Genomic DNA, 26,751 nt, shown 5'->3' with positions numbered 1-26,751 from the left:
CCTGAAGTTCCAAATGAGGTTCCTCATAAAGCAAGCCCAAGGCCAGAAAAAACGCATCCACATCGCGTAACGCAGGATCCCCTGCTGGCAATGAGAAGGCCCAATCTTGAGGGTCACCCCTGAGCAAGGAAATCACAATCCTAACCTGCTGAGCAGGGTCTCCAGCTGAACGAGACTTCAGGGACAAATAAAGCTTACAATTATTTCGGAAATTCTGGAAGCTAGCTCTATTCCCTGTGAAGAACTCCGGCAAAGGAATTCTCGGCTCAGATACCGGAGCATGTACCACAAAATCTTGTAAATTTTGTACTTTCGTGATGAGATTATTCAAACCCGCAGTTACACTCTGGAGATCCATTATTGTCAGGTGCACACAGAGCATACAGAGATTAGGAGGAGAGAGAGAAAAAAAGACTGCAGCAAGGCAGACTGGAGGGAAAAAAAAAAAAAAAAAAAAAAATTCCAGCAGACTTCTTATAACTCTCCTTTCTCAACCTGGGTCTTTAACACTTTACGGGCCGGTCAAACTGTCATGATCTCTGCAGGCAGAGATCATAGCAAGCCTATAGAGGGACAAGCTCTCGGAAGATGGAACTATACTGACCATGAACTAAGCCTGCCGCGCAACTAGAAATAGCCAGGTAGCATTTCCTATTTATCGCTAGATGCCCAGCTCTGGCCTAAGACCTAAATAGCTAGCAGAGGGAAATATAAGACCTGGCTCACCTCTAGAGAAATATTCCAAAGAAGACAGTAGCCCCCCACATATAATGACGGTGAGTTCAGATGAAACAACAAACGCAGCAGGAAAATAGTCTTAGCAAATTTGAGGTCCGCTTACTAGATAGCAGAAGACAGATAGTATACTTTCATGGTCAGCAGAAAAACACTAACAAAACACCATCCAGAGATTACCTTAAACTCTGGCATTAACTCATAACGCCAGAGTAGCAATCCCTGATCAACGAGAGCTTTCCAGACACAGTAACAAAACTTCAGCTGTGAACTGGAACAAATAGGCAAAACAAAACATGGACAAAAGTCCAACTTATCTAGTAGTTGTCTAGAAGCAGGAACAAGCACTGAGAGGCATCAGATAACATTGTTGACCGGCAAGAAACCACCAGAGAAATGAGCTTAAATAGCGACACCCACTACTGATGGAACCAGGTGAAACAGGAAAGAGGATGACAAGTCCAATTCCACAAGCGGCCACCGGGGGAGCCCAGAATCCAACTTCACAACAGGCCACGCAGTATATAACAGCCCACGCAGTATATAACACTGCCCACGTAGTATATAGCAGCCAGGCAGTGTATAACACAGCCCACATAATATATAGCACAGCCCATATAGTATATAACACAGTACATGCAGTATATAACACAGCCCACGTAATATATAGCACAGGCCACGTAGTATATAACACAGCCACGTAGTATATAGCAGCCAGGCAGTATATAACACAGCCCGCGTAATAAATAGCACAGCCCACGTAGTATATAACACAGCCCATGTAGTATATAACACAGCCCACGCAGTATATAACACAGCCCACGTAGTATATAGCAGTGTGGGCACCATATCCCTGTTAAAAAAAAGAATTAAAATCTATATATATAATTGTCTAAGGGGCACTTCCGTCTGTCTGTCTGTCACGGAAATCCCGCGTTGCTGATTGGTCGCGGCCACTCTGTCAGTGCCCCCTCCAGTCAGCGCTCACACAGGGTTAATGGCTTTGTTACACTGCGTTATGCCGTGGTGTAATGCAGTCCGTTAATGCTGCTATTAACCCTGCATTAGCAGCCCCTATGTGGGCTGTGTTATATACTACGTGGGCAGTGTTATATACTACGTGGCCGGGCAATATACTACGTGGCCAGTGTTATAAACTATGTGGGCAGTGTTATATACTACGTGGCTGGGCAATATACTACGTGGGCAGTGTTATATACTATGTGGGCAGTGTTATATACTACGTGCGCAGTGTTATATACTACGTGGGCTGTGTTATATACTACGTGGCAGTGTTATATACTACGTGGGCAGTGTTATATACTACGTGGGCAGTGTTATATACTGCGTGCACAGTGTTATATACTACGTGGGCAGTGTTATATACTACGTGCGCAGTGTTATATACTGCGTGGGCTGTGTTATATACTACGTGGGCTGTGTTATATACTAAGTGGCTGTGTTATAGACTACGTGGCTCCTATATACTACATGGCTGTGCTTTATACTACGTGGCCGTCTGTGTTACGTGGCCTCTGCTATATGCTATGTGGCTGTTTATATATATATATATATATATATATATATATATATATATATTATAGATATATATATATATATATATATACATACATATTCTAGAATACCCGATGCATTAGAATCGGGCCACCATCTAGTAAAAAATATTTATATACTTACCCTCCGTCGTCCACCGAAGCTGTCCCGACGCGCGCGATGCGGTCTCACGAGACTGCTAAGTCGTCTGGGTAATTTCGCAATGCATCTCTGGGCACGGAAGCTGGCAGCAGCATCGTTCACATCGGTGGACGTCGGAAGGTGAGAATAGCACTTTTTTTTTTATTATTATTTTTAACATTATATCTTTTTACCATTAATGCTGCACAGGCAGCATCAATACTAAAAAGTTGGTGCGGGATGGGGCGACACATTTGACACTGACTGGAGGAGAGTAGGGAGGGGCCAATTCGCTGCTGGACTAAGCCTGTCGCTGATTGGTCGCGCGACGCGGGATTTCTGTTACAGACAGACAGCCGGAAGTACCCCTTAGACGATTATATAGATAGATGTAAACTATAACATAAGGTCAGAGCTGAGCGGTTCTTGAATTCTTGGTCCACTCCCCTATAATTGTTTCTCTTTCATTCACTTTGATGTTGAGAGTTTTTCTCCGCGCAGATCTTTTGTATGTGACCCATCCCACTGACAATCTTATTGTATTGGTAATATAGAGTATGGCGTTTTGTGGATTGCAGCAGGTGGGATCATGTCCTCGGTCAGTCCTTGCAGCACATATTGGTCTGTGTATGTTCATCTTATTGATCACCTCCCCAACTTTGAACCCTAAGAGGTGATTTCATATTTGTGCCTCCTTCATACATTTCATCCCTCTAAGGCTTCTTTCACACTTCCGTCAGTACGGGGCCGTCACAAAGCGTCGGCACAACGTACTGATGGACAGTGGTGATTTTCTGCACAACGTGGGCAGCGGATGCAGTGTTTCAACGCGTCCGCTGCCCATAGTAAACTCCCAGGGAGGAGGGGGTGGAGTTACGGCTGGGCACGTGCAGTTTAAAATGCAGGACACAACGGTCCGCCAAGTACTGACGCATCCAGTGCACGACGGACGTGACGTGTGCCCATACGTCGCGATCCGTCGGCAATACAAGTCTATGGGAAAAAAACGCATCCTGTGGGCACATTTGCAGGATGTGTTTTTTTCCCGAAACGACGCATTGTGACGGATCTAATAAAACGGAAGTGTGAAAGTAGCCTTAGATGTAAAGGACGCTGCCGAGGATGGAGTCGCTGGTGATGCCATGCAGATGTCAGGTGATGCCACTTTTCTGTTAATAATGGGCTGCGATTTATCCAGGGGCAGATCCATCCAAATAGCCCAAGCTTTGATGGATTGTAACACATTCAGATATTATGGCAAAATTACACATACAAAAGAAAGGATCGTGTAACACATTACCACTGCGCCCCCTATCTACCAGTAGGCTTTAAAGGTCTGGGTAAGGATGTTCATGACACCAATTCTTAAGTCTCGGCTTCCCCTGTCCCATGGGCGACCCCACCCATTGACTGACAGCCTTGCACTGTTAGGGATAATGAGCAATCCATAAGTGGTAATACGGGCACATTCTGAGCAGCTGTCATTGTAGCTGGATAACATACCGAGGACCACAGACAGAGCAGGGCCGTTCCGACCAGTGTGTGCTGATACAAGTTGTGGACATAAATGCTCTAAATCCTCCTTAATTACAGCTATCCCCCTGAGTGACCTGATGTGGTAATGACATGGGCAGGCGGACCATTAAGACATTGCACCTTTGGCACCTAACACCAATACGTGCAGCATGCGGCTATTCACGTGGTGTTGTGGTAGTTTGTTAGCGGTCAGGCTGCAAAATGGTTCAGAATTTGCTTGAGTTTTTCTGCAGGTCCAACTTAAGGACATTACATTATTTTTCTCTATCACCTGATCTTTTACTTCACAGAGACCCACTGTTAGTGAGAAATTAATTCATACATTTGTGTGGAACATTATTGGTCATCTGTTTATTTTAAAAAGCAATCTCAAAACTTGGCAAAGATGAGGCAATTGTGAATAATGAGAATATATCAATATCACCTCCAATTCCACTGCACAGATCAGTCGTTCTGACCCCGTACATCACAAGTACAGAGATGTAGTGGGTGCCGACACCTGGTGACACCCTCTGCCTCTGTAGACTGCACAGATTAGTCATCCTGACCCCATACATCAGAAGTACAGAGATGAAGTGGGTGACGTATGCCGGATATGGGCACCTGGTGACACCGTCTGCCTCTGTACACTGCAGAGATCAGTTGTCCTGACCCAATATATCAGAAGTAGAGAGATATAGTGGGTGACATAGGCCAGGTGCCGACACCTGAGGACACCCTCTGCCTCTGTACACTGCATAGATCAGTTATCATAACCCCGTACATCAGAAGTACAGAGATGAAGTGGGTGACAAATGCCGAGTGCCGGCACCTGGTGACACTGTCTGCCTCTTTACACCTCAGAGATCAATCGTCCTGACCCAATATATCAGAAGTAGAGCGATGTAGTGGGTGACGTAGGCCGGGTGCCGCCACCTGGTAACACCCTCTGCCTCTGTACACTGCAAGAACAATTGTCCTGACCCCATACATCAGAAGTCCCGAGATGTAGTGGATAACGTGGACCGAGTGCCAGCACCTGGTGACACCGGCGACCTCTATACACTGCACAGATCAGTCGTTCTGACCCCACACATCAGAAATACAGAGATGTAGTGGGTAACATAGGCCGGGTGCCGCCATCTGGTGATAACCTATCTCTGTACACTGGAAGAACAGTCGTCCTAACCTCATACATCATTAGTACAGAGATATAGTGGGTGACGTGGGCCAAGTCGCAGCACCTGGTGACACCGGTGACCGTTATACACCGCACAGGTCAGTCGTACTGACCCCGTACATCAGAAGTACAGAGATGTGGTGGGTGAAGTGGGCCGGGTGCAGTCACCTGGTGACACTGGCGGCCTCTGTACACCACACAGATCAGTCATCCTGACCCCAAACATCAGAACTGCACAGACATAGTGGATGACATGGGCTGGATGCCAGCACCTGGTGATACTGGCGACCTCTACACGGTGTTCCAAATTATTATGCAAATAATATTTCCTCATATTTTCTCTAAATTACCTATCTGAATTGCAGTCATTGTTATTTTCCAGTCATCTACTATTCTAGTATAATTGCAATGTTTTGGAAAAAACTGCCTATGAAAACAGTATCTTTAAAAAAAAAAAAAAAAACACTCAAAATGCATGTTCCAAATTATTATGCACAGCAGAGTTTTCAACCTTTTTTTATTTTGAACAAAAAAAATGGTCAGTTGTGAAGTTATAAGCATTATCAGCTTATTACAAAATGAAATCAAACAGTTTTCAAGTGAAAACTTTATTCTAGGTGATGTTACATTTGCACATAGGACCCCTTGTTCAAAAGAAGCTTCTGAACTCTCGTCCATTGAATTTGTCAGTTTTTGGATGGTTTCTGCTTCAATTGTTTTGCATGTGGACAGAATACCCTCCCAGAACTGTTGCTTAGATGTGAACTGCCTCCCGCCATCATAGACACTCCTTTTGATGATGCTCCAGAGGTTCTCAATGGGGTTGAGGTCAGGGGAAGATGGTGGCCACACCATAAGTTTGTCCTCTTATGCCCATAGCAGCCAGAGATGCAGATGTGTTTTTTGCAGCATGAGACGGTGCATTAGACGGTGCATTATCATGCATGAAAATGATCTTGCTGTGGAAAGCAAGGTTCTTCCTCTTGAACCATGGCAGGAAGTGTTGTTTTAGAAACTCCACATAGATTATGGAGTTCATCTTTACCCCTTCAGGGATCATAAAGGGGCTGACAATTTCTCTCCCCATGATTCCAGCCCAAAACATTACTCCACCTCCTCCTTGTTGGCGCCTTAGCCGTGTTTTCATGGGGTGTTCATCCTCCGCTCCATCTATCTGGACCATCGAGCGTTGCACGGCACTCATCGGTGAACAAAACAGTTTGGAAGTCAGTCTTCATGTATCATTTGGCCCACTGGAGCCGTTTCTGCTTGTGTGCAGTGGATAGAGGTGGTCGACAGGATGGCTTACGCACAGCTGCAAACCTCTGAAGGACCCTGCATCTTGTTGTTCTGGGGACGTTGGAGGCACCAGCAGCTTCAAAAACTTGTCTGCTGCTATGACAAGGCATTTTTGCATCTGCGCTTTTAAACTTACGCAATTGCCTGTTGGAAAGAGTCCTCAATTTTTCCTTATCAGCAAGCACACGTGTGTGCTGGGAATCAGCTACATACTTCTTGATTGTGCGATGATCACGATGAAGTGTCTTGGCAATGTTGATTGTAGTCACGCCTTGACCTCAACACTCCACAATTTGTTGCTTCTCAGCAGCCGACACATCCTTTTTCTTTCCCATTTTGGCAAAAAATGTAGGCTGCTTAATAATGTGGAACAGCCTTCTTAAGTAGTCTTGCCTTTATTTGGACACACCTGCCAAACTAATTTGCACAGGTATCTGCAATTGCTTTCAGTGATATAAAGAGCCCTGACACACATCACCATCAATGAGTTTAAATGACAAACAAAAAAATTCTAACCTTATTACTCCTAAACTCTATGTGCATAATAATTTGGAACACAGTGTATACATGGTGGTGCTTTTGGCTGGTGTCGGCTGGGGCTTTCTTCCTCTACGACTCCCTCCAGCTCTCAGACTCTCGCAGATTCATTTTTCCAATGTCAGATTTCATCTCTCCAAATATTCCTGATTGGATACAGACAAGGACTATTGCTGACTACTGTAGATGCTGCCTTGGTTCCTTCCTCACTTTTCTTCTGTGTGTCTGGATCTGGATGTGGCTTGGGGTCCTTTTCCTGCTGTAGCATCAGTCTTGTAGTTTTCTTACATTTGGGAGCACATGTTGCTGAAAATGTTATGATAATATCTGATATTGTTCCACTACCAAATTGAAGGCCTCCAGCTGCAAAGGCAGCAAAGCAGACCCCAAATAATATGGATACTTCGCTGTGTCACTGTAGCCGAAGGACATTCTTCTCTATAGGCTCCTCCTTGTGTTGCTGTAAGTAGGGGCACTTTTCTCTGTAGGCTCCTCCTTGTGTCACTGTAGGTGGGGCCACTTTTCTCTATAGGCTCCTCCTTGTTTTGCTGTAAGTGGGGGCACTTTTCTCTATAGGCTCCTCCTTGTGTTGCTGTAAGTTGGGGCACTTTTCTCTGTAGACTCCTCCTTGTGTTGCTGTAGGTGAGGGCACTTTTCTCTGTAGCCTCCTCCTTGTGTCGGTGTAGGTGGGGGCATGTTTCTCTATAGCCTCCTCCTTGTGTCGCTGTAGGTGGGGGCACTTTTCTCTATAGCCTCCTCCTTGTGTTGCTGTCAGTGGGGGCACTTTTCTCTATAGGCTCCTCCTTGTGTTGCTGTAAGTGGGGGCACTTTTCTCTATAGGCTCCTCCTTGTGTTGCTGTAAGTGGGGGCACTTTTATCTGTAGGCTCCTCGTGTCACTGTAAGTGGGGCCACTTCTCTCTATAGGCTCCTCCTTGTGTTGCTGTAAGTGGGGGCACTTTTCTCTGTAGGCTCTTCCTTGTGTCACTGTAGGTGGGGCCACTTTTCTCTATAGGCTCCTCCATGTTTTGCTGTAAGTGGGGGCACTTTTCTCTATAGGCTCCTCCTTGTGTTGCTGTAAGTTGGGGCACTTTTCTCTGTAGGCTCCTCCTTGTGTCACTGTAGGTGGGGCCACTTTTCTCTATAGGCTCCTCCTTGTTTTGCTGGAAGTGGGGGCACTTTTCTCTATAGGCTCCTCCTTGTGATGCTGTAAGTGGGGGCACTTTTCTCTATAGGCTCCTCCTTGTGTTGCTGTAAGTGGGGGCACTTTTCTCTATAGGCTCCTCCTTGTGTTCCTGTAAGTGGGGGCACTTTTCTCTATAGACTCCTCCTTGTGTTTCTGTAAGTGGGGGCACTTTTCTCTATAGACTCCTCCTTGTGTCACTGTAAGTGGGGCCACTTCTCTCTATAGGCTCCTCCTTGTTTTGCTGTAAGTGGGGGCACTTTTCTCTATAGGCTCCCCCTTGTGTTGATGTAAGTGGGGGCACTTTTCTCTATAGGCTCCTCCTTGTGTTGCTGTAAGTGGGGGCACTTTTCTCTGTAGGCTCCTCCTTGTGTCACTGTAGGTGGGGCCACTTTTCTCTATAGGCTCCTCCTTGTTTTGCTGTAAGTGGGGGCACTTTTCTCTATAGGCTCCTCCTTGTGTTGCTGTAAGTTGGGGCACTTTTCTCTGTAGACTCCTCCTTGTGTTGCTGTAAGTGGGGGCACTTTTCTCTATAGACTCCTCCTTGTGTTTCTGTAAGTGGGGGCACTTTTCTCTATAGGCTCCTCCTTGTGTCGCTGTAAGTGGGGGCACTTTTCTTTATAGGCTCCTCCTTGTGTTGCTGTAATTGGGGCACTTTTCTCTATAGACTCCTCCTTGTGTTGCTGTAAGTGGGGGCACTTTTCTCTATAGGCTCCTCCTTGTGTTCCTGTAAGTGGGGGCACTTTTCTCTATAGACTCCTCCTTGTGTTGCTGTCAGTGGGGGCACTTTTCTCTATAGGCTCCTCCTTGTGTTGCTGTAATTGGGGCACTTTTCTCTATAGACTCCTCCTTGTGTTGCTGTAAGTGGGGGCACTTTTCTCTATAGGCTCCTCCTTGTGTTCCTGTAAGTGGGGGCACTTTTCTCTATAGCCTCCTCCTTGTTTTGCTGTAAGTGGGGGCACTTTTCTCTATAGGCTCCTCCTTGTGTTTCTGTAAGTGGGGGCACTTTTCTCTATAGACTCCTCCTTGTGTCACTGTAAGTGGGGCCACTTCTCTCTATAGGCTCCTCCTTGTTTTGCTGTAAGTGGGGGCACTTTTCTCTATAGGCTCCTCCCTGTGTTGCTGTAAGTGGGGGCACTTTTCTCTGTAGGCTCCTCCTTGTGTCACTGTAGGTGGGGACACTTTTCTCTATAGGCTTCTTCTTGTTTTGCTGTAAGTGGGGGCACTTTTCTCTGTAGACTCCTCCTTGTGTTGCTGTAAGTGGGGGCACTTTTCTCTATAGACTCCTCCTTGTGTCGCTATAAGTGGGGGCACTTTTCTTTATAGGCTCCTCCTTGTGTTGCTGTAATTGGGGCACTTTTCTCTATAGACTCCTCCTTGTGTTGCTGTAAGTGGGGGCACTTTTCTCTATAAACTCCTTGTGTTGCTGTAAGTGGGGGCACTTTTCTCTATAGGCTCCTCGTGTTGCTGTAAGTGGGGGCACTTTTCTCTATAGACTCCTCCTTGTGTTGCTGTAAGTGGGGGCACTTTTCTCTATAGGCTCCTCCTTGTGTTGCTGTAAGTGGGGGCACTTTTCTCTATAGACTCCTTGTGTTGCTGTAAGTGGGGGCACTTTTCTCTATAGGCTCCTCCTTGTTTTGCTGTAAGTGGGGGCAATTTTCTCTATAGGCTCCTCCTTGTGTTGCTGTAAGTGGGGGCACTTTTCTCTATAGACTCCTTGTGTTTCTGTAAGTGGGGGCACTTTTCTCTATAGGCGCCTCCTTGTGAGGGTTCTATTGCTTTCTACTCTCCCCTTCCAGAGTTATATACTTTACAATGGTTTGCTTTGAGCTCTGGTTTGGTTTGTCTCTTTATATAGCATTTTCCTGAAGGTTTGGGGATTGTCTGTAACATTTTGGTGCCCTAACTTTCTCTTTCTTGTGCTTTTCCTTCAGCAATGGGGTCCTGCTTAGGCTCTGAGTGTGGTATATGGTGCACGTGGACCCATCATTCCAGATTTCTCCAGCTCTTTGCTGTGGCTCTTTGCACAACTTCTTGGAAGGTTCTGGATTGGTTCTAGAAAAATAAATATCTTTGTAATATTATAACTGTTGAAGTCAAGGTGCCAAAGATTTAGGATGTGGTTTTGTCCCCTGCTTGTGCTCTGTGATATAAGTATTCCTGGCTTTCCAAGAACAAAGATGAGGGGATGAAACTGCATTAAAGCTATGATTGACTGGCTAATTATAGTAATGATGCCCCCTGACAAGGGGAAGACAGATGAGTCTAATTTCTAATTAATCTCATGCTTGTGTGAACAACGAGGGCCCTGAATTGACTTTTGGCAATGTTTATTTATTCTTTTTTTAATTATTTTTTTTGTTTTGTGTTTTTCTGAATCAGATGTAAGAGTTTCTATGTATCCCAGCAATTTCACTATCAATATCATTTCAAGAGATATTTTTCAAGGTGTCCTCGTTATTCAGGGGCCAATACTGTTCACCACAACTGTACATGACCATTATTATGTCCTCTTTTACTGGTTTCACTTTTGCCTATAATGGGTGCCACTATAAAACTAAAAAATCTGATACCTCTGTAAGTATGTACATCCTAATTACCAGACTGTGATCATTGCTGCAGTATATGGAAAACTTTTATTTTACTCCATGCTCTACACACTCTATATATCTTGTATGTGTCCTCTGCCCATATACTGATTATAGTGCATCCTACTGCTGTTACCCCCAAAATCAGCTGTAACTGTGGGGTATCCCAAAATAAAGTGTTATTCCCTGGAAGTGACACTATGCTGAAACTTGCATTACATAGAGCACATTAAAACATTTTGAAATTCGCTTTCTGCTCACAAATATCTGGACCTGCAGAGAAACAAAGAAGCATAAAACATAAATACTGATGCCAGCCTCATCCAGGGGGATTGTGACTATGTAGGTGGATGGGCCAGGGAAAAGGCATGGGTGGATGGGCCAGGGGAATGGCTTGGGTGGATGGGCCAGGAGAAAGGTGTGGGTGGATGGGCCAGGGAAAAGGCGTGAGTGGATGGGCCAGGGAAAAGGCGTGAGTGGATGGGCCAGGGGAAAGGCGTGGATGGATGGGCCAGGGGGAATGCGTGGGTGCATGGGCCAGGGGAAAGGCGTGGGTGGATGAGCCAGGGGAAAGGCGTGGGTGGAAGGGCCAGGGGAAAGGCGTTGGTGGATGGGTCAGGAGAAAGGTGTGGGTGGATGAGCCAGGGGAAAATCGTTTGGCAGCGGCTGGGGGAAAGGCGTGGATCTTTGTCCTGGGGAAGGCGTGGGTCGGCGGCCGGAGAAAAGGCGTGGGTTCAGTGGCCGAGGAAAGAGTGGGGCTGTGGCAGAGAGAAGGTATAAGGTAATTGTGGTGGGAAATTACTGAAATTTACATGATAAAATGATTGACAACTTGTCAGAATGATTTACATTTCTTAGTCTTAATAATTTACTATGTTTTGTTTTTTCTTTTTTTTAATTCCTTTAATCCGGGATCAGTGGGTCAACCAGGTGCCATGTTGTTAATCATTCCAGACTTCCAGATGGAGATGGAGTGGACATGTAATTCTGTGATTAATAGTATTCATTGTGCAAAGCTAATATGTAATCATCTTTTTGTCATATTTAAAATAGTCTAATAATTATTCTATTTGCTCTGTTTTCTTGTGTGAGAAGATTTCGGATTATCATACAATTCTGTGCCAGAAACACGAGCTGGATTTTTTGAATTACTGGACTATTGGATGCCGAATTAAAGGAATTTTACTCCATACACTTGGGAAACCTCTGTGCAATACAAACATTGCCTGAGTTATAACTGTAGAGAAAAAGCCCTAATAATAATATCCAGTCACTGATCTGTACATTATATATAATAACCAGCGCTGACTGATCCGTCCTGATAATATCCAGTCACTGATCTCTGTACATTATATATATTAACATGTGCTGATTGGTCATTCCTGATAATATCCGGTCACTGATCCCTGTATACTATATATAATAACCAGCGCTGACTGATCCATCCTTATAATATCCGGTCACTGATCCCTGTATACTATATATAATAACCAGCGCTGACTGATCCATCCTGATAATATCCAGTCACTAATCTGTACATTATATATAATAACCAGCGCTGACTGATCCATCCTAATATCCGGTCACTGATCTGTACATTATATATAATAACCAGTGCTGACTGATCCGTCCTGATAATATCCGGTAACTGATCTGTACATTATATATAATAACCAGCGCTGACTGATCCATCCTGATAATATTCGGTCACTGATCCCTGTACATTATATATTATAACCAGCGCTGACTGATCCGTCCTGATAATATCCGGTCACTGACCTGTACATTAAATATAATAACCAACGCTGACTGATACATACTGATGATATCCGGTCACTGATCTGTGCTTTATATATATTCTGTCCCCGGGGCCTGTGACTGCAAATATGGCTCTGTGAGATGCTGAATCTTTTCTCCTTACTTACAATTGGCGACGTTCACAGATAGCTTAACTCAGCTGCCGGCACACATGTTATGAAGAATCCAGAAGAGACATTGATTTCTTTAAGAGTTCTTGTTGAATGCATAAACAGCAGCAGCAGGTAAAAAAGACTTTCTTTGAGACAAGCTGAAAGCACATGTGCCCCAAAGGAAGCCAAGATGGAGACTGAGACACAGGGAGAAGAAGGAAGTGACATGACACCCAGCAGAGGGAGATAGAATGGACAAACTTGATGGAAAGGGAGGATTTCAGCTATGCAAAACACAGGAACACATATAACAATAAACAATATGAGAACTACAATACAGCATGTAAAATGTACAGGACAGTCTGTAAAATGTCTCATTCATGGGACATAACACTCCCCGTCTGAAATCTTTAGATTTCATAATTCTTATGTCTTCTGGGGATGTCACTGTAGACCTGAAAAACAAAAGGAAAACAAGCATGCAAGTAACAACAACAGTTGTAGTCCAATTGGCATGGTCCAATCTTCAGTTGAAGGCATGAAGTCCTCAACGGCGGGATAGTCCGAGTCCAAACGTAAACCCATCTTCAGATTGGGGAAGCCGCAACGTGCAAACACTCCCACCAACCCAACAATCCACTGGAGAAAGTTCAAATGTTCGAATGTTCCAACACAGCTGGAGGAATATATGGCGTAGGCTCCCCGCCATGACCTGTGTCCACAAACAATTACTTTCATGTGATGCCCTCCTTTGTTAAAAGTAACACAAGCTCAGTGACTGGACGGAAGAAAATACGAGTTGAACGGCCTTTCGCAACCTTGACTTCTACCTTACGGATCTTCCAGTCATTGCTTGATGTAACCTTGGTGATAAGACCCATTGGCCAGTCGTTGAGATGAGCTTCTTTATCTTTAAGGACGAGGTTTCCCTCTTGGAGATTAGGTTTTGCAGTCTGCCATTTGTGACGACTTTGGAGCAAGTGCAGGTATTCCGTTTTCCAGCGGTGCCAAAAGACATTGGACAAGTGTTGTATCTGTTTCCACTGACGTCTGTAAATGTTCCCGTCCATGAACTTCCCTGGAGGGATTGCGGCAGCTCCATCCTTCTGAGTAAGAAGTGTAGCAGGAGTAAGGATCATTGGTGCATCAGGGTCCGATGTTACTGGTACCACTTTACTGTATGTGTAGAAGGTAAATGAATCAATAGCAATGTCCATTTCGTCCTATATAGCTTCAGCTAACTCCATTGCAGAACGGCGGCACAAAGTTTGTCTTGGAACAGAGTGAGCAGGTTTCGGGGTTATTTTTGCCTTACCAAGGATGAATCTACCAAGGTCTTCAGGTAGGCTACGGGCAGCTATAGCCACAGTAGAAGCGTTGGAGAAAATGTGGACTTCTCTTCTGATGGTGGCTGAAAGAGTGCCTGGGGAATAACAACGTGGGATTTGGAAATGCTCTAAGACCTTCAGAGACTTCTTCCACGCCTCCCACCTTTGTTGTTTCTGGGATGGTAGCGAAGTGTCCCAATCCATATTCTCGGGGGTCAACTGTCTCAACAGTATCTTGCCTTGAATGGTGATGGGTGCGATAAACCTGAGAGGATCATAGATGCTGTTCACAACAGATAGGACTCCTCGTTTAGTGAAAGGTTTATCACAAGCTGACACCTGGAAAGTGAACGTGTCCTGCTTAATATCCAAAAGCAGACCGAGGCTGCGTTGCGTGGGAGGAACGTCAGAACCCAGAACAAGATCCCTTACACCAGCAGTGTGATCCTCAGATGGAAAGGCTTCCATTACCTTTTTACTGTTGGAAATGATTTAGTGGAGTCTTAGGTTTGCTGTTGACAGCATTTCCTGAGTCCTAGAGAGCAGATCGATTGTCTCTTCACTTGTGGGAAGAGACTTAAGCCCATCATCTACGTAAAAGCTTCTTTCCACAAATAGACTAACATCAGACCCATACTCTCATCTTCCTGTGCTGTCCGGCTTAATCCATAGATGGCCACTGCAGACAAGGGGCTGTTCCCGAAGACGTGCACCTTCATCCTGTAGTCTATGACCTTGTTATGGACGTCTTTGTGCCAAAGGAATCTGAGGTAGTTTCTGCTGTCTTCTCTCACGATAAAACAGTGAAACATTTGTTGAATGTCGGCCATTACTGCAACAGGTTCTTGTCTGAAGGGAATAAGTACTCCTATAAGGCTGTTTAGATTAGGCCCAGTGAGGAGCAGCCTATTTAGGGAGATGCCTTCATACTGAGCACTGGAGTCAAACACCACTCTAATTTGGTCGGGTTTGTGAGGATGGTAGACACCAAAGGATGGGAGATACCAGTATTCTTCACCTTCTTTTAGCGGGGGTGCGGGTTCTGCGTGACCTCTGTCGAAGATATTCTGCATGAAGTCGACAAAATGTTTCTCCATCTCTGGCCTTCTCTTTAAGGTGCGTTTTAGGGATGAAAACCTTGCTGTTGCTTGTTGTAGATTATTAGGTAGTCTTGTTCTTGGAGAACGAAAAGGTAAAAGGTGCTACCCAGCTATTTGAATCGTCTTGGGCGAATTCCTTTTCCATAATCTTTACAAACTCTTTGTCCTCCCTTGCAGGCGCTAGCTGGTTGTCTTTTCTTGTAGAGTTGAACACTGTTGACCCGAGGTCATCATTGCGGGACAGGAATATGTTTGTGTCGTCAGAGGTTTCTTTCTTCCACTTGTTATCGCTAATATTTTCTTTCACCCAGTAATGATGCGGGCATGGTTGAAAGTAAGTGCTGCGACCATTTGGTAGGATGTGAGTCTTAAATTAGGAAATCCTCATGGGTCTCTTCATCTTTCCTATACAGACATTTCCTATGATAACCCAGCCGAGGTCAAAGCGTTGAGCAAATGGAGCGTCGTGTGGCCCGTTGATTTGCTGACGTACCTTGTGTAGTCGCAGAATGTCTCTGCCAAGCAAGATCAGAATGTTTGCGGTTGTCAAAAGCTGGCATCTTGCCTGCCAAAGTCCTTAGATGAGGGTGATGGAGTGCAGCCTCTGGAGTTGGGATTTCCTCTCTGTTGGACGGTATCTGGTTGCATTCGACCAGAGTGGGTAAGGGTATCTCCACATTGTTCTCAAGAGAAGACACAATGAGTCCATTTGCTCTTCTCCCAGAGACCTCCGTAACACAGCTGCAGGTGCCCAGGGTGTAGGGGTGAGAGTTTCCCTTTAGGTCAAACCTATCAAAGAGTTCTGACCTTGCAAGTGACCGGTTGCTCTGATCATCCAGGATAACATACACCCTTGCGTTTTTCTCCGGTCGACCCTTGGGAAACACATTCACCAGGCATATCTTCACACACAACTTGTCCCAGTGTCCTTCTCTGCAGACTTCTGTGCATGAAGAAGATATTGTGATAGAACTCACTGTTTGAACAGCATCCTCCCCGCCTTGCCTCGTGATGGGGGGAGGCGTAGGCTGTGCAGTGTTAGACTGGGATGGATGGAGCGCTTGCACATGCTCCTGTCGCACTCCAAACACTTAAAGGGAACCTATCACCCCGTTTTTTAAAGATTAGATAAAAATAGTGTGAAATAGGGGCAGAGCTGGGCTTTACATTAGTGCCTTTTTGGTGCCTTTACACCCCCGTTAGGCTGCCGAAATACCTTTGTGAAGTGGCCGTTTTGTCCTGTCACTCAAGTTGGTCAGGTCGGATGGGCGTGGTCACAGCGCTGTTTCTCCCCCAGATCAGGCTCATCATTACGTTGGTGGCGTAGTGGTGTGCGCATGTCCAAGGTCCCGAATCCTGCACAGGGGTGTGAAAATAGCAGCGATGTCCGTTATTCCATTGGTGGTCGGTGGGCGCGGCCATCTTGCTTTGGCCGCGCGTGCGCAGAAGCGGCGCTCTGCTGGCCGCGGCTTCAGGAAAATGGCCGCGGGCATCCGCGCGTGAGCAGATGGCTATCGCGGCGGCCATTTTCGTGAAGCAGAGTTCGCATCTCGGCTTCACAAAAATGGCCGCCGCGATAGCCATCTGCACACGCGCGGATGCCCGCGGCCATTTTCCTGAAGCCGCGGCCAGCAGAGCGCCGCTTCTGCGCACGCGCGGCCAAAGCAAGATGGCCGCGCCCACCGACCACCAATGGAATAACGGACATCGCTGCTATTTTCACACCCCTGTGCAGGATTCGGGACCTTGGACATGCGCACACCACTACGCCACCAACGTAATGATGAGCCTGATCTGGGGGAGAAACAGCGCTGTGACCACGCCCATCCGACCTGACCAACTTGAGTGACAGGACAAAACGGCCACTTCACAAAGGTATTTCGGCAGCCTAACGGGGGTGTAAAGGCACCAAAAAGGCACTAATGTAAAGCCCAGCTCTGCCCCTATTTCACACTATTTTTATCTAATCTTTAAAAAACGGGGTGATAGGTTCCCTTTAATAGATATTTTACAGTCCTTAGCAAAGTGTTCAGTAGAAGCGCGGCACCTGTAACATATCGCAAAGTTCTTCAGAAGCTCTTTGCGTTCCTGGAGTGGTTTCTTTCTGAAGCCGATGCACTTCTTTAAGGGGTGAGGTTTCTTGTGAATGGGACACGTACGATTAGGATTCTCAACCTTCTCACCTTTGTTGCTCTTATCTTGTGATACTGTAGGTGTGGGAAGAACATCAGTCTTCTTGATGGACATTGGAGCTCAGCGGTTCCTGTAGTTAAGACGTGGACTCTTGTATTTAGGAGATGAAACAGGGTCGCTGTGTTCTTCATAGGAAAAACTTGGATCAGTCTTACATTCTGCAATATTTTCAGAAGTAGGAAAATGGAGGGAAGGAGACTTGGTTTTCCCTTTTGTATTTTGATCCAAGCATGGCCCACTTATTTTGGATATTGGATGGCAGCTTGGAAACTATTGGGGTTACCCCATGAGCAGTGTCCAGATAGCTGAGGCCAGGCAGGTACGGGTCTGCTTTGGCCAGCTGAAGCTCTAACAGAAGGTCGCTGAGCTCTTGGAACCTTGTACTATCCTTACTAGATACCATTCGAAATTCCACTAGTCGCTTGAACAGGGCCTTTTCTATGGCTTCAGGACTGCTATAGCTTCTTTTTAGCCTGTTCCATGCAGCAGTGAGACCCGCGATAGGATTACTGATGTAGACGGATTTAAGTCTCTTGACCCGATCTGTGGATTGTGGCCCAAGCCACCTGATTAGCAGGTCTAGCTCTTCAGTGGCGGTAATGCCGAGGTCACTGATTGTGGTTTTAAAGGTACAGTTCCAACCCCTGTAGTTCTCAGGTTTATCGTCATACTTTGTAAGACCGGTCTTAGTTATATCACGTCGAATCATGTACCTTGCAAAGCCAGTCATATCGGCATTCTCCAATTTTGGAAGGACCGTTGCTGGCTGGGTAGCATTGTTCATACAGTCTGTGCTTTGACCTGGGAATGCAGGAACATATGGGGCAGTGTAGGCGTTCAGTCCATTAACTGGCTTAATGAGCTTAGTTTCCGACACACATGGGACTGGAATTGTGTGACTGACCGGAGTGTGGTGACTTGCCTGCATATTGGCCTGCACGTATGTTTCTATGTATAAGGCTGCGTTCACATTGCGCTAGAGGCGTCCGTTAGACGGACTACGTTACACCACGGCATAACGTGGTGTAACGCAGCCCGTTAACGCCATTAAGTCCAACGTCGGACGCATCGCTAGCACACGCCCACAATGGGCGTGCGCTAGCGATGTGCCGTCATTGAGTGACGGACCCTGGGACGTGGGCTGCAGCGTTTCCGGGTCAGTCACTGCTAGCGCAGATACAGCATCTGCTAGCTCTGTCTGCCCTAGCGCGATGTCATGTCGGCACTAGCGTTAACAGCAGCCCGTTAACGCATGTGTTGAACGGGCTGCTGTTAACGCAATGTGAACCTTGCCTAAGGTTTGGTGAGGTACAGGTTTCCGGTACATTTTGGTGCACAGAGGAGGATCAGGATGCAGGGTTGGCAGTGTATTGTACTGACCTCGGGTGCAGGATGCGGGTAAACACTCTGTGTCCTGCTGTCTCAGGGGAGCATCTGTGCAGTCAGGAAGGATTGAAGGAGCAGGGAGAGCGCTGTATTGGCTTTGTACATAGTCTCTAGTACGCTTAAGAGGGTCTTCAGTATCAAAATCACTTTAGCTGACACTGTCTCTTTGGCTCCCACTGATGGCTTGTTCCAGGACCTTTAACCTTGCCATTGCTGCGGCATGTTCGCATTCCTTCTCTAGGGCCTCTGTTTCTGCTTTTCTTTTCATCTCTAGGGCCTCTGTTTCTGCCTTTCTTTTCTAGGGCCTCTGTTTCCGCTGCCTCTGTTTCCATCTCAATTTTCTTTTGAGCGAAGGCAGCTTGTATTTTACTGGCCTCAGCTTCTGCACGCGCTCTTACGAGCTGTTCGCTGAGGGTTGAGGATTTTGAAGAGCGTGACTTAGATGATCGCTTTGACTATCTGGCTGAGCCGGAAATACAAGATGACATCTCGGCTATTAGCGCGATTCTTGCCTCTGTCTTGGCTTTTATATCGCGCACCATGCTTTTTCTCTCAGAGTTAAGTTGTTCGAAAGCTTGCAGCTCTTTGCAGGGAACTGACGGGTTAAAGGCCCCGTCTCACATAGCGAGATCGCTAGCGAGATCGCTGCTGAGTCACAAGTTTTGTGACGCAACAGCGACCTCAGTAGCGATCTCGCTATGTGTGACACGTACCAGCGATCAGGCCCCTGCTGCGAGATCGCTGGTCGTGTCGGAATGGCCTGGACCTTTTTTTGGTCATTGAGGTCCCGCTGACATCGCTGAATCGGTGTGTGTGACACCGATCCAGCGATGTCTTCACTGGTAACCAGGGTAAACATCGGGTTACTAAGCGCAGGGCCGCGCTTAGTAACCCGATGTTTACCCTGGTTACCAGCGTAAATGTAAAAAAAAACAAACAGTACATACTCACCATCTGTTGCCCGTCAGGTCCCTTGGCGTCTGCTTCCTGCTCTGACTGCCGCCGTAAAGTGAGAGCACAGCAGTGACGTCACCGCTGCGCTCTGCTCTCACTGTACGGCGGCACACAGTCAGAGCGGGAAGCGGACGGCAAGGGACCTGACGGGCAACAGATGGTGAGTATGTACTGTTTGTTTTTTTTGGTAACCAGGGTAAACATCGGGTTACTAAGCGCGGCCCTGCGCTTAGTAACCCGATGTTTACCCTGGTTACCCGGGTGCTGCAGGGGGACTTCGGCATCGTTGAAGACAGTTTCAACGATGCCGAAGTCGTTCCCCTGATCGTTGGTTGCTGGAGAGAGCTGTCTGTGTGACAGCTCCCCAGCGACCACACAGCGACAAAACAGCGACGCTGCAGCGATCAGCATCGTTGTCTGTATCGCTGCAGCGTCGCTGTGTGAGACGGGGCCTTAAGTCTCTGTAAAACAGAGGTGCACTGATCTGCAATTTCTGCATACAGTTGATAATCTGAACACAGTTGTGCATGGGTTCCCTCTGGTGGTCGTTCGAGAGAAGCAGGTTGAGACACGCTGTCTATGTGACTCAGCAGTTTTTGCCATTGCTCTGCTATGGCACGGAGATTATGTTTACTGGATTCTAGATTCTCCCTTACTTTCCATGTGGGCTTTGTGGGACGTCTAGCCTTCTCACTAGATGGTGGATCAAGTTCTATGCACTCTTCCTCTAACAATGGGTCTGGCAGAGACCGTAGTCATTCCTTCAGCCATCCTGATTCACAGGGAGAATGGGAGCTGTATAGTCTCTTATAGGGTCCCTTTCCACTTGCGAGAGAAAAAACGGTCCGTAATCTGGACTGAAAAAACGGATGTAACGTATGCGATTGTCATGCGAGTGCAATGCGATTTTTAATCGCATCATCCGTTTTTTGTAATCGCATCATCCGTATGACATCCGTATTACTGTCCGATTTGTACGCACCAGTGTCCTTTGAAAAGCCGGCAAATCATTGCTGTGTACAGTAAAATCACACTGACAGGTTAGAATAGAATAGATATATACACATATAATGTGTATATATACATATATATATATATATATATATATAGGTGTCTCACTAACATATATATGTATATTTATATTTAATGCAGCGCTAGATAGCATAAAAGCCGCTAATTCAATTGCCGGCTTTTTCTTTCTCCTTTACAAACCCGACAGGATATGAGACATGGTTTACATACAGTAAACCATCTCATATCCCTTCTTTTATTACGTATTCCTCTTCACTAATGTAAGATGTGTCTGTGTGTCAAATTTGGGGGCTCTAGCTATGAAATTAAAGGGTTAAATCGCGGAAAAAATTGGCGTGGGCTCCCGCATAATTTTCTCCGCCAGAGTGGTAAAGCCAGTGACTGAGCGCAGATATTAATAGCCTAGAGAGGGTCCATGGTCATTGGCCCCCCCTGGCTAAAAACATCTGCCCCCAGCCACCCCAGAAAAGGCACATGTGGAAGATGCGCCTATTCTGGCACTTGGCCACTCTCTTCCCACTCCCGTGTAGCGGTGGGATATGGGGTAATGAAGGGTTAATGTCACCTTGCTATTGGAAGGTGACATTAAGCCAGGTTAATAATGGAGAGGCGTCAATTATGACACCTATCCATTATTAATCCAATTGTATGAAATGGTTAAAAAAAACCACACAATATTGCAAAGTATTTTAATGAAATCAACACACAGGTTGTTGTAATATTTTATTGCTCTCTCAATCCACCTGAAGACCATCGTTCTGTAACAAATTAAAAATAATAAACCAACAATATTCCATACCCTCCGTAGATCTGTAACGTCCCACAATGTAAATCCATCTGAAGGGGTTAAAATATTTTATAGGCAGGAGCTCTGCTATAATGCAGCTGTGCTCGTGCCTGTAAACCCCGGGGAATGAAGGTAATGTAGGTCAATGACCTATAGTTACCTCCAGTCGCGGTGAGGCGCCCTCTGCTGGATGTCCTCATATGAACTCGAGCGTGGGAACTTTTCCAAGGCTCCAGTTCATGAGGACATCCAGCAGAGGGCGCCTCACCGCGACTGAAGGTAACTATAGGTCATTGACCTACATTACCTTCATTCCCCGGGGTTTACAGGCATGAGCACAGCTGCATTATAGCAGAGCTCCTGCCTGTAAAATATTTTAACCCCTTCAGATGGATTTACATCGTGGGACGTTACAGATCTATGGAGGGTATGTATATTGTTGGTTTATTATTTTTAATTTGTTACAGAACGATGGTCTTCAGGTGGATTGAGAGAGCAATAAAATATTACAACAACCTGTGTGTTTATTTCATTAAAATACTTTGCAATATTGTTTTTTTTAACCATTTCATACAATTGGATTAATAATGGATAGGTGTCATAATTGACGCCTCTCCATTATTAACCTGGCTTAATGTCACCTTCCAATAGCAAGGCGACATTAACCCTTCATTACCCCATATCCCACCGCTACACGGGAGTGGGAAGAGTGGCCAAGTGTCAGAATAGGCGCATCTTCCAGATGTGCCTTTTCTGGGGTGGCTGGGGGCAGATGTTTGTAGCCGGGGGGGCCAATAACCATGGACCCTCTCCAGGCTATTAATATCTGCCCTCAGTCACTGGCTTTACCACTCTGGCGGAGAAAATTGCGCGGGAGCCCACGCCAATTTTTTCCGCGATTTAACCCTTTAATTTCATACCTAGAGCCCCCAAATTTGACACACAGACACTTCTTACATTACTGAAGAGGAATATGTAATAAATGAAGGGATATGAGATGGTTTACTGTATGTAAACCATGTCTCATATCCTGTCGGGTTTGTGAAAGAGAAAGATTAAGTCGGCAATTGAATTAGCGGCTTTAATGCTATCTAGCACTGCATTAAATATAAATATACATATATAGGTGTATATATACCTATTCTATGTGTATATATCTACTCTATTCTAACCTGTCAAGTGTGATTTTACTGTACACCGCGCTGAATTACCGGCTTTTCAAAGAACACCGGTGCGTAAAAATCGGACAGAACTCGCATGGTGCGAGTGCTGTGCGATTTTTTTCTCGCACCCATTGACTTGCATTGGCGAGTCTCATCCGAGAATCGCAGCAATACGCAGCATGCTGCGATTTTTTTCTCAGCCGACCCAGATTTTTCTCAGTCCGATTTCGGCTGAGAAAAAAATCGCAAATGAAAAGACACCTATTGAATAACATTGGTCCGAGTGCAATCCGATTTTTTATCGGATTGCACTCGTCCGTTTTCCTCGCAAGTGGAAAGGGGCCCATATGCTGAGAGCGGATGCTCTGCAGGAAGTTCTGTAGCTTTATAGAAGCTGTTGGTGGCTTTACAGATGAATCTGGTAAGTCTTTTTTACTATTCTGTCCGGGGGCCTGTGGCTGCAAATATGGCTCTGTGAGATGCTGAATCTCTTCACCTTACTTACAATTGGGGACATTCACAGGTAGCTTAACTCAGCTGCCGGCACACGTTATGAAGAATCCAGAAGAGACTTTGATTTCTTTAAGAATTCTTGTTGAATGCATACAAACAGCAGCAGATAAAAAAGACTTTCTTCAGACAGGCTGAAAGCACATGTGCCTCTAATGAAGCCAAGATGGAGACTGAGACACAGGGAGAAGAAGAAGGAAGTGACATAACACCCAGCAGAGGGAGACAGGGAGACAGAAGGGTCAAACTTGATGAAAAGGGAGGATTTCAGCTATGCAAAACACAGGAACACATAGCAAAAATAAACAATATGAGAACTGCAATACAGCATGTAAAATGTACAGGACAGTCTGTAAAATGTCTCATTCATGGGACATAACAATATATAATAACCAGCACTGAGTGATCCGTTCTGATATCTGGTCACTGATCTGTACATTATACATAATAACCAGCGCTGACTGATCGCTCCTGATAATATCCGGTCACTGATCTGTATATTATGTATAATAACCAATGCTGACTGATCCGTCCTGATAATATCCGTCACTGATCCCTGTATACTATATATAATAGCGCTGACTGATCCGTCCTGATAATATCCAGTCACTAATCTGTACATTATATATAATAACCAGCGCTGACTCATCCATCCTGATAATATCCGGTGATTGATCTGTACATTATATATAATAACCAGCGCTGACTGATCCGTCCTGATAATATCCGGTCACTGACCTGTACATTATATATAATAACCAACACTGACTGATCCGTCCTGATATCCGGTCACTGATCTGTACATTATATATAATAACCAGCACTGACTGACCCGTCCTGATAATATCCGGTCACTGATCTGTACATTATATATAATAACCAGCACTGACTGACCTGTCCTGATAATATCCGGTCACTGATCTGTACATTATATATAGTAACCAGCGCTGACTGATTGCTCCTGATAATATCCGGTCACTGATCTGCACATTATATATAATAACCAGCGCTGACTGATCGCTCCTGATAATATCCGGTCACTGATCTGTATATTATGTATAATAACCAATGCTGACTGATCTGTCCTGATAATATCCGTCACTGATCCCTGTATACTATATATAATAGCGCTGACTGATCCATCCTGATAATATCCAGTCACTGATCTGTACATTATATATAATAACCAGTGCTGACTGATCCGTCCTAATAATATCCGGTCACTAATCTGTACATTATATACAATAACCAGCGCTGACTGATCCGTCCTGATAATATCCGGTCACTGATCCCTGTACATTATATATAATAATCAACGCTGACTGATCCTTCCTGAAAATATCCAGTCACTGATCTGTACATTATATATAATAACCAGCGCTGACTGATCCGTCCTGATAATATCCAGTCACTGACCTGTACATTATATATAATAACCAGTGCTGACTGATCCGTCCTGATAATATCCGGTCAGTATTCTGTATATTATATATAGTAACCCCACGCTGTCTGGTCGGGTATAATATCCAGTGGTTATAATGATCAGAGGTTTGGCAGTGGGTTTCGCGCTCCTGATTTTGCGTGCCTTGTGATTGGTGTGACAGTAACATCTCTCTCCACCGTATATTAGGTAAGGGGCCTGAGACTCTCTATGCGGGGCAGAAGCTGAATGATAATGAGTGGCACACTGTCAGAGTGGTCCGACGTGGGAAGACCCTTAAACTTACCGTGGATGATGATGTGGCAGAAGGTGAGAGGGGTGAATGGTCTTTATCGTTATATGTAATGTTCTGGTGTCAGAGTGATGAGGTGGCAGTATTATTTGGGGAGCAGTAATTGCTGGGTGTTGCACTTCTGATTTCTTGCATTCTTTTGTTGTGCCAGCAGATGGTGACATTGTACCACGATCTGCGCCTTTGTGCTCTGCTGGAGCTTCCTGTATTTGTCTTTCTGTTCTGCACATGTGACATGAAGACATAATGATTTTGATCCCATTACCCAGGTACCATGGCGGGTGATCACACCCGTTTAGAATTCCACAACATTGAGACTGGTTCCATGACAGAGAAACGCTTTGCCTCCTCCGTGCCCTCAAAGTTTATAGGGCATCTCCAGAGCCTTATGTTCAACGGCATGCTCTACATTGACCTGTGCAAGAATGGAGACATTGACTACTGCGAGCTGAAGGCGCGGTTTGGGATCCGGCCCATCATTGCTGATCCTGTCACCTTTCGGACCAAGGCCAGCTACCTGACTCTTTCTACCCTCCAGGCCTACACCTCCATGCATCTCTTCTTCCAGTTCAAGACCATCTCACCTGATGGCTTCATTCTCTTCAACAGCGGAGATGGCAACGACTTCATCGCTGTGGAGCTAGTGAAGGGGTATGAGCAGACAAGGAATAAGACTAGGAAGTGGGAAGGAAAGGCTGGGACAGGGGCTGCAGACGGGCCATATAGTAGAGACTACAGTTAGCATGGCTGAGATCGTATGAAAATACAAGAAGCACACTCAGTAGTCCAGGGGGTGCAGGCTGGACCTTAAAGCTTTCCAATATATCATGTAAAAAGAAACGAGCCGCACTCACGGGAGAATTTCTTTTGCAAAAAAAAGTGTCCTTATTTATTGCATACATAAATGGTCATTCACAACAGAAGAAAATGATGATAACAGAAAGTTACTTTTCAACCCAGCCTGGGTCTTTCTCAAGCCTCACTAACACAACCCCTAGCAAAAATTATGGAATCACCGGCCTTGGAGGATGTTCATTCAGTTGCTTAATTTTGTAGAAAAAAAGCAGATCACAGACATGGCACAAAACTAAAGTAATTTCAAATGGCAACTTTCTGGCTTTAAGAAACTCTAAGGGTGCGTGTCCACTTTCCGTAATGACTGTGCTTTGGACGGAGCGGAAACCCCACTCCGCCCAAAGCGCCCCTCCCCTTCTGTACGCGTGGTGATTCCGGATGTGTTCAGCGAACACATCCGGATTCGCCGTACCCCATACATAGGGCCCTGTGATTTACTGTTCTAAAAAGATGCACCACATGTCCGTTAACGCAGGGCCGCCGGATGCGTGTTCGCACGCATAGTGGAGACGGGATTTCATAAAATCACCTCCACTCTGCTGTAACATCTGGACGCTGCGGGTTGAACGATGTGGCTGTACGCAGCGTTCAATCCGCAGCTAATCCGGATGTAATACTGAATGTGGACACATACCCTTAAAGAAATCAAGAACAAAAAATGTGGTAGTCAATAATGGTTACTTTTTTTAACCAAGCGTACGGGAAAAATTATGGAATCACTCAATTCTGAGGAAAAAATTATGGAATCATGAAAAACAAACAAAAAAACACATCACTAGTATTTTGCTGCACCACCTCTGGCTTTTAGAACAGCTTGCAGTCTCTGAAGTATGGACTTAATGAGTGTCAAACAGTACTCTTCATCAATCTGGCTCCAACTTTCTATGATTGCTGTTGCCAGATCAGCTTTGCAGGTTGGAGTCTTGTCATGGACCATTTTCTTTGACTTCCACCAAAGATTTTCAATTGGATTGAGATCCGGACTATTTGCAGGCCATGACATTGACCTTATGTGTCTTTTTTCAAGCAATGTTTTCACAGTTTTGCTCTATGGCAGGATGCATTATCAT

General features: G+C 45.5%; 1 protein-coding gene across 17 annotated transcripts in view; it reads left to right on the top strand.

Annotated features, from left to right (window-relative positions):
- NRXN3 (neurexin 3) overlaps positions 1 to 26,751 on the top strand; it is a 573,277-nt gene that overhangs the window by 324,372 nt on the left and 222,154 nt on the right. For all 17 annotated transcript variants that reach the window (XR_013216505.1, XR_013216504.1, XR_013216506.1 and 14 more), the window contains 2 exons: positions 24,724 to 24,843; positions 25,096 to 25,477. Coding sequence is in view for 11 of the 17 variants with exons in the window: in XM_077267475.1 (XP_077123590.1) it covers positions 24,724 to 24,843; positions 25,096 to 25,477 (502 nt within the window). In the remaining 6 variants the exon portion in view is untranslated. The remainder of the gene's footprint in view (positions 1 to 24,723; positions 24,844 to 25,095; positions 25,478 to 26,751) is intronic.

The sequence above is a fragment of the Ranitomeya variabilis genome, chromosome 1 (assembly GCF_051348905.1).
Source record: "Ranitomeya variabilis isolate aRanVar5 chromosome 1, aRanVar5.hap1, whole genome shotgun sequence".
Taxonomy (NCBI): domain Eukaryota; kingdom Metazoa; phylum Chordata; class Amphibia; order Anura; family Dendrobatidae; genus Ranitomeya; species Ranitomeya variabilis.
This window is presented reverse-complemented; position numbering and strand designations above follow the sequence as displayed.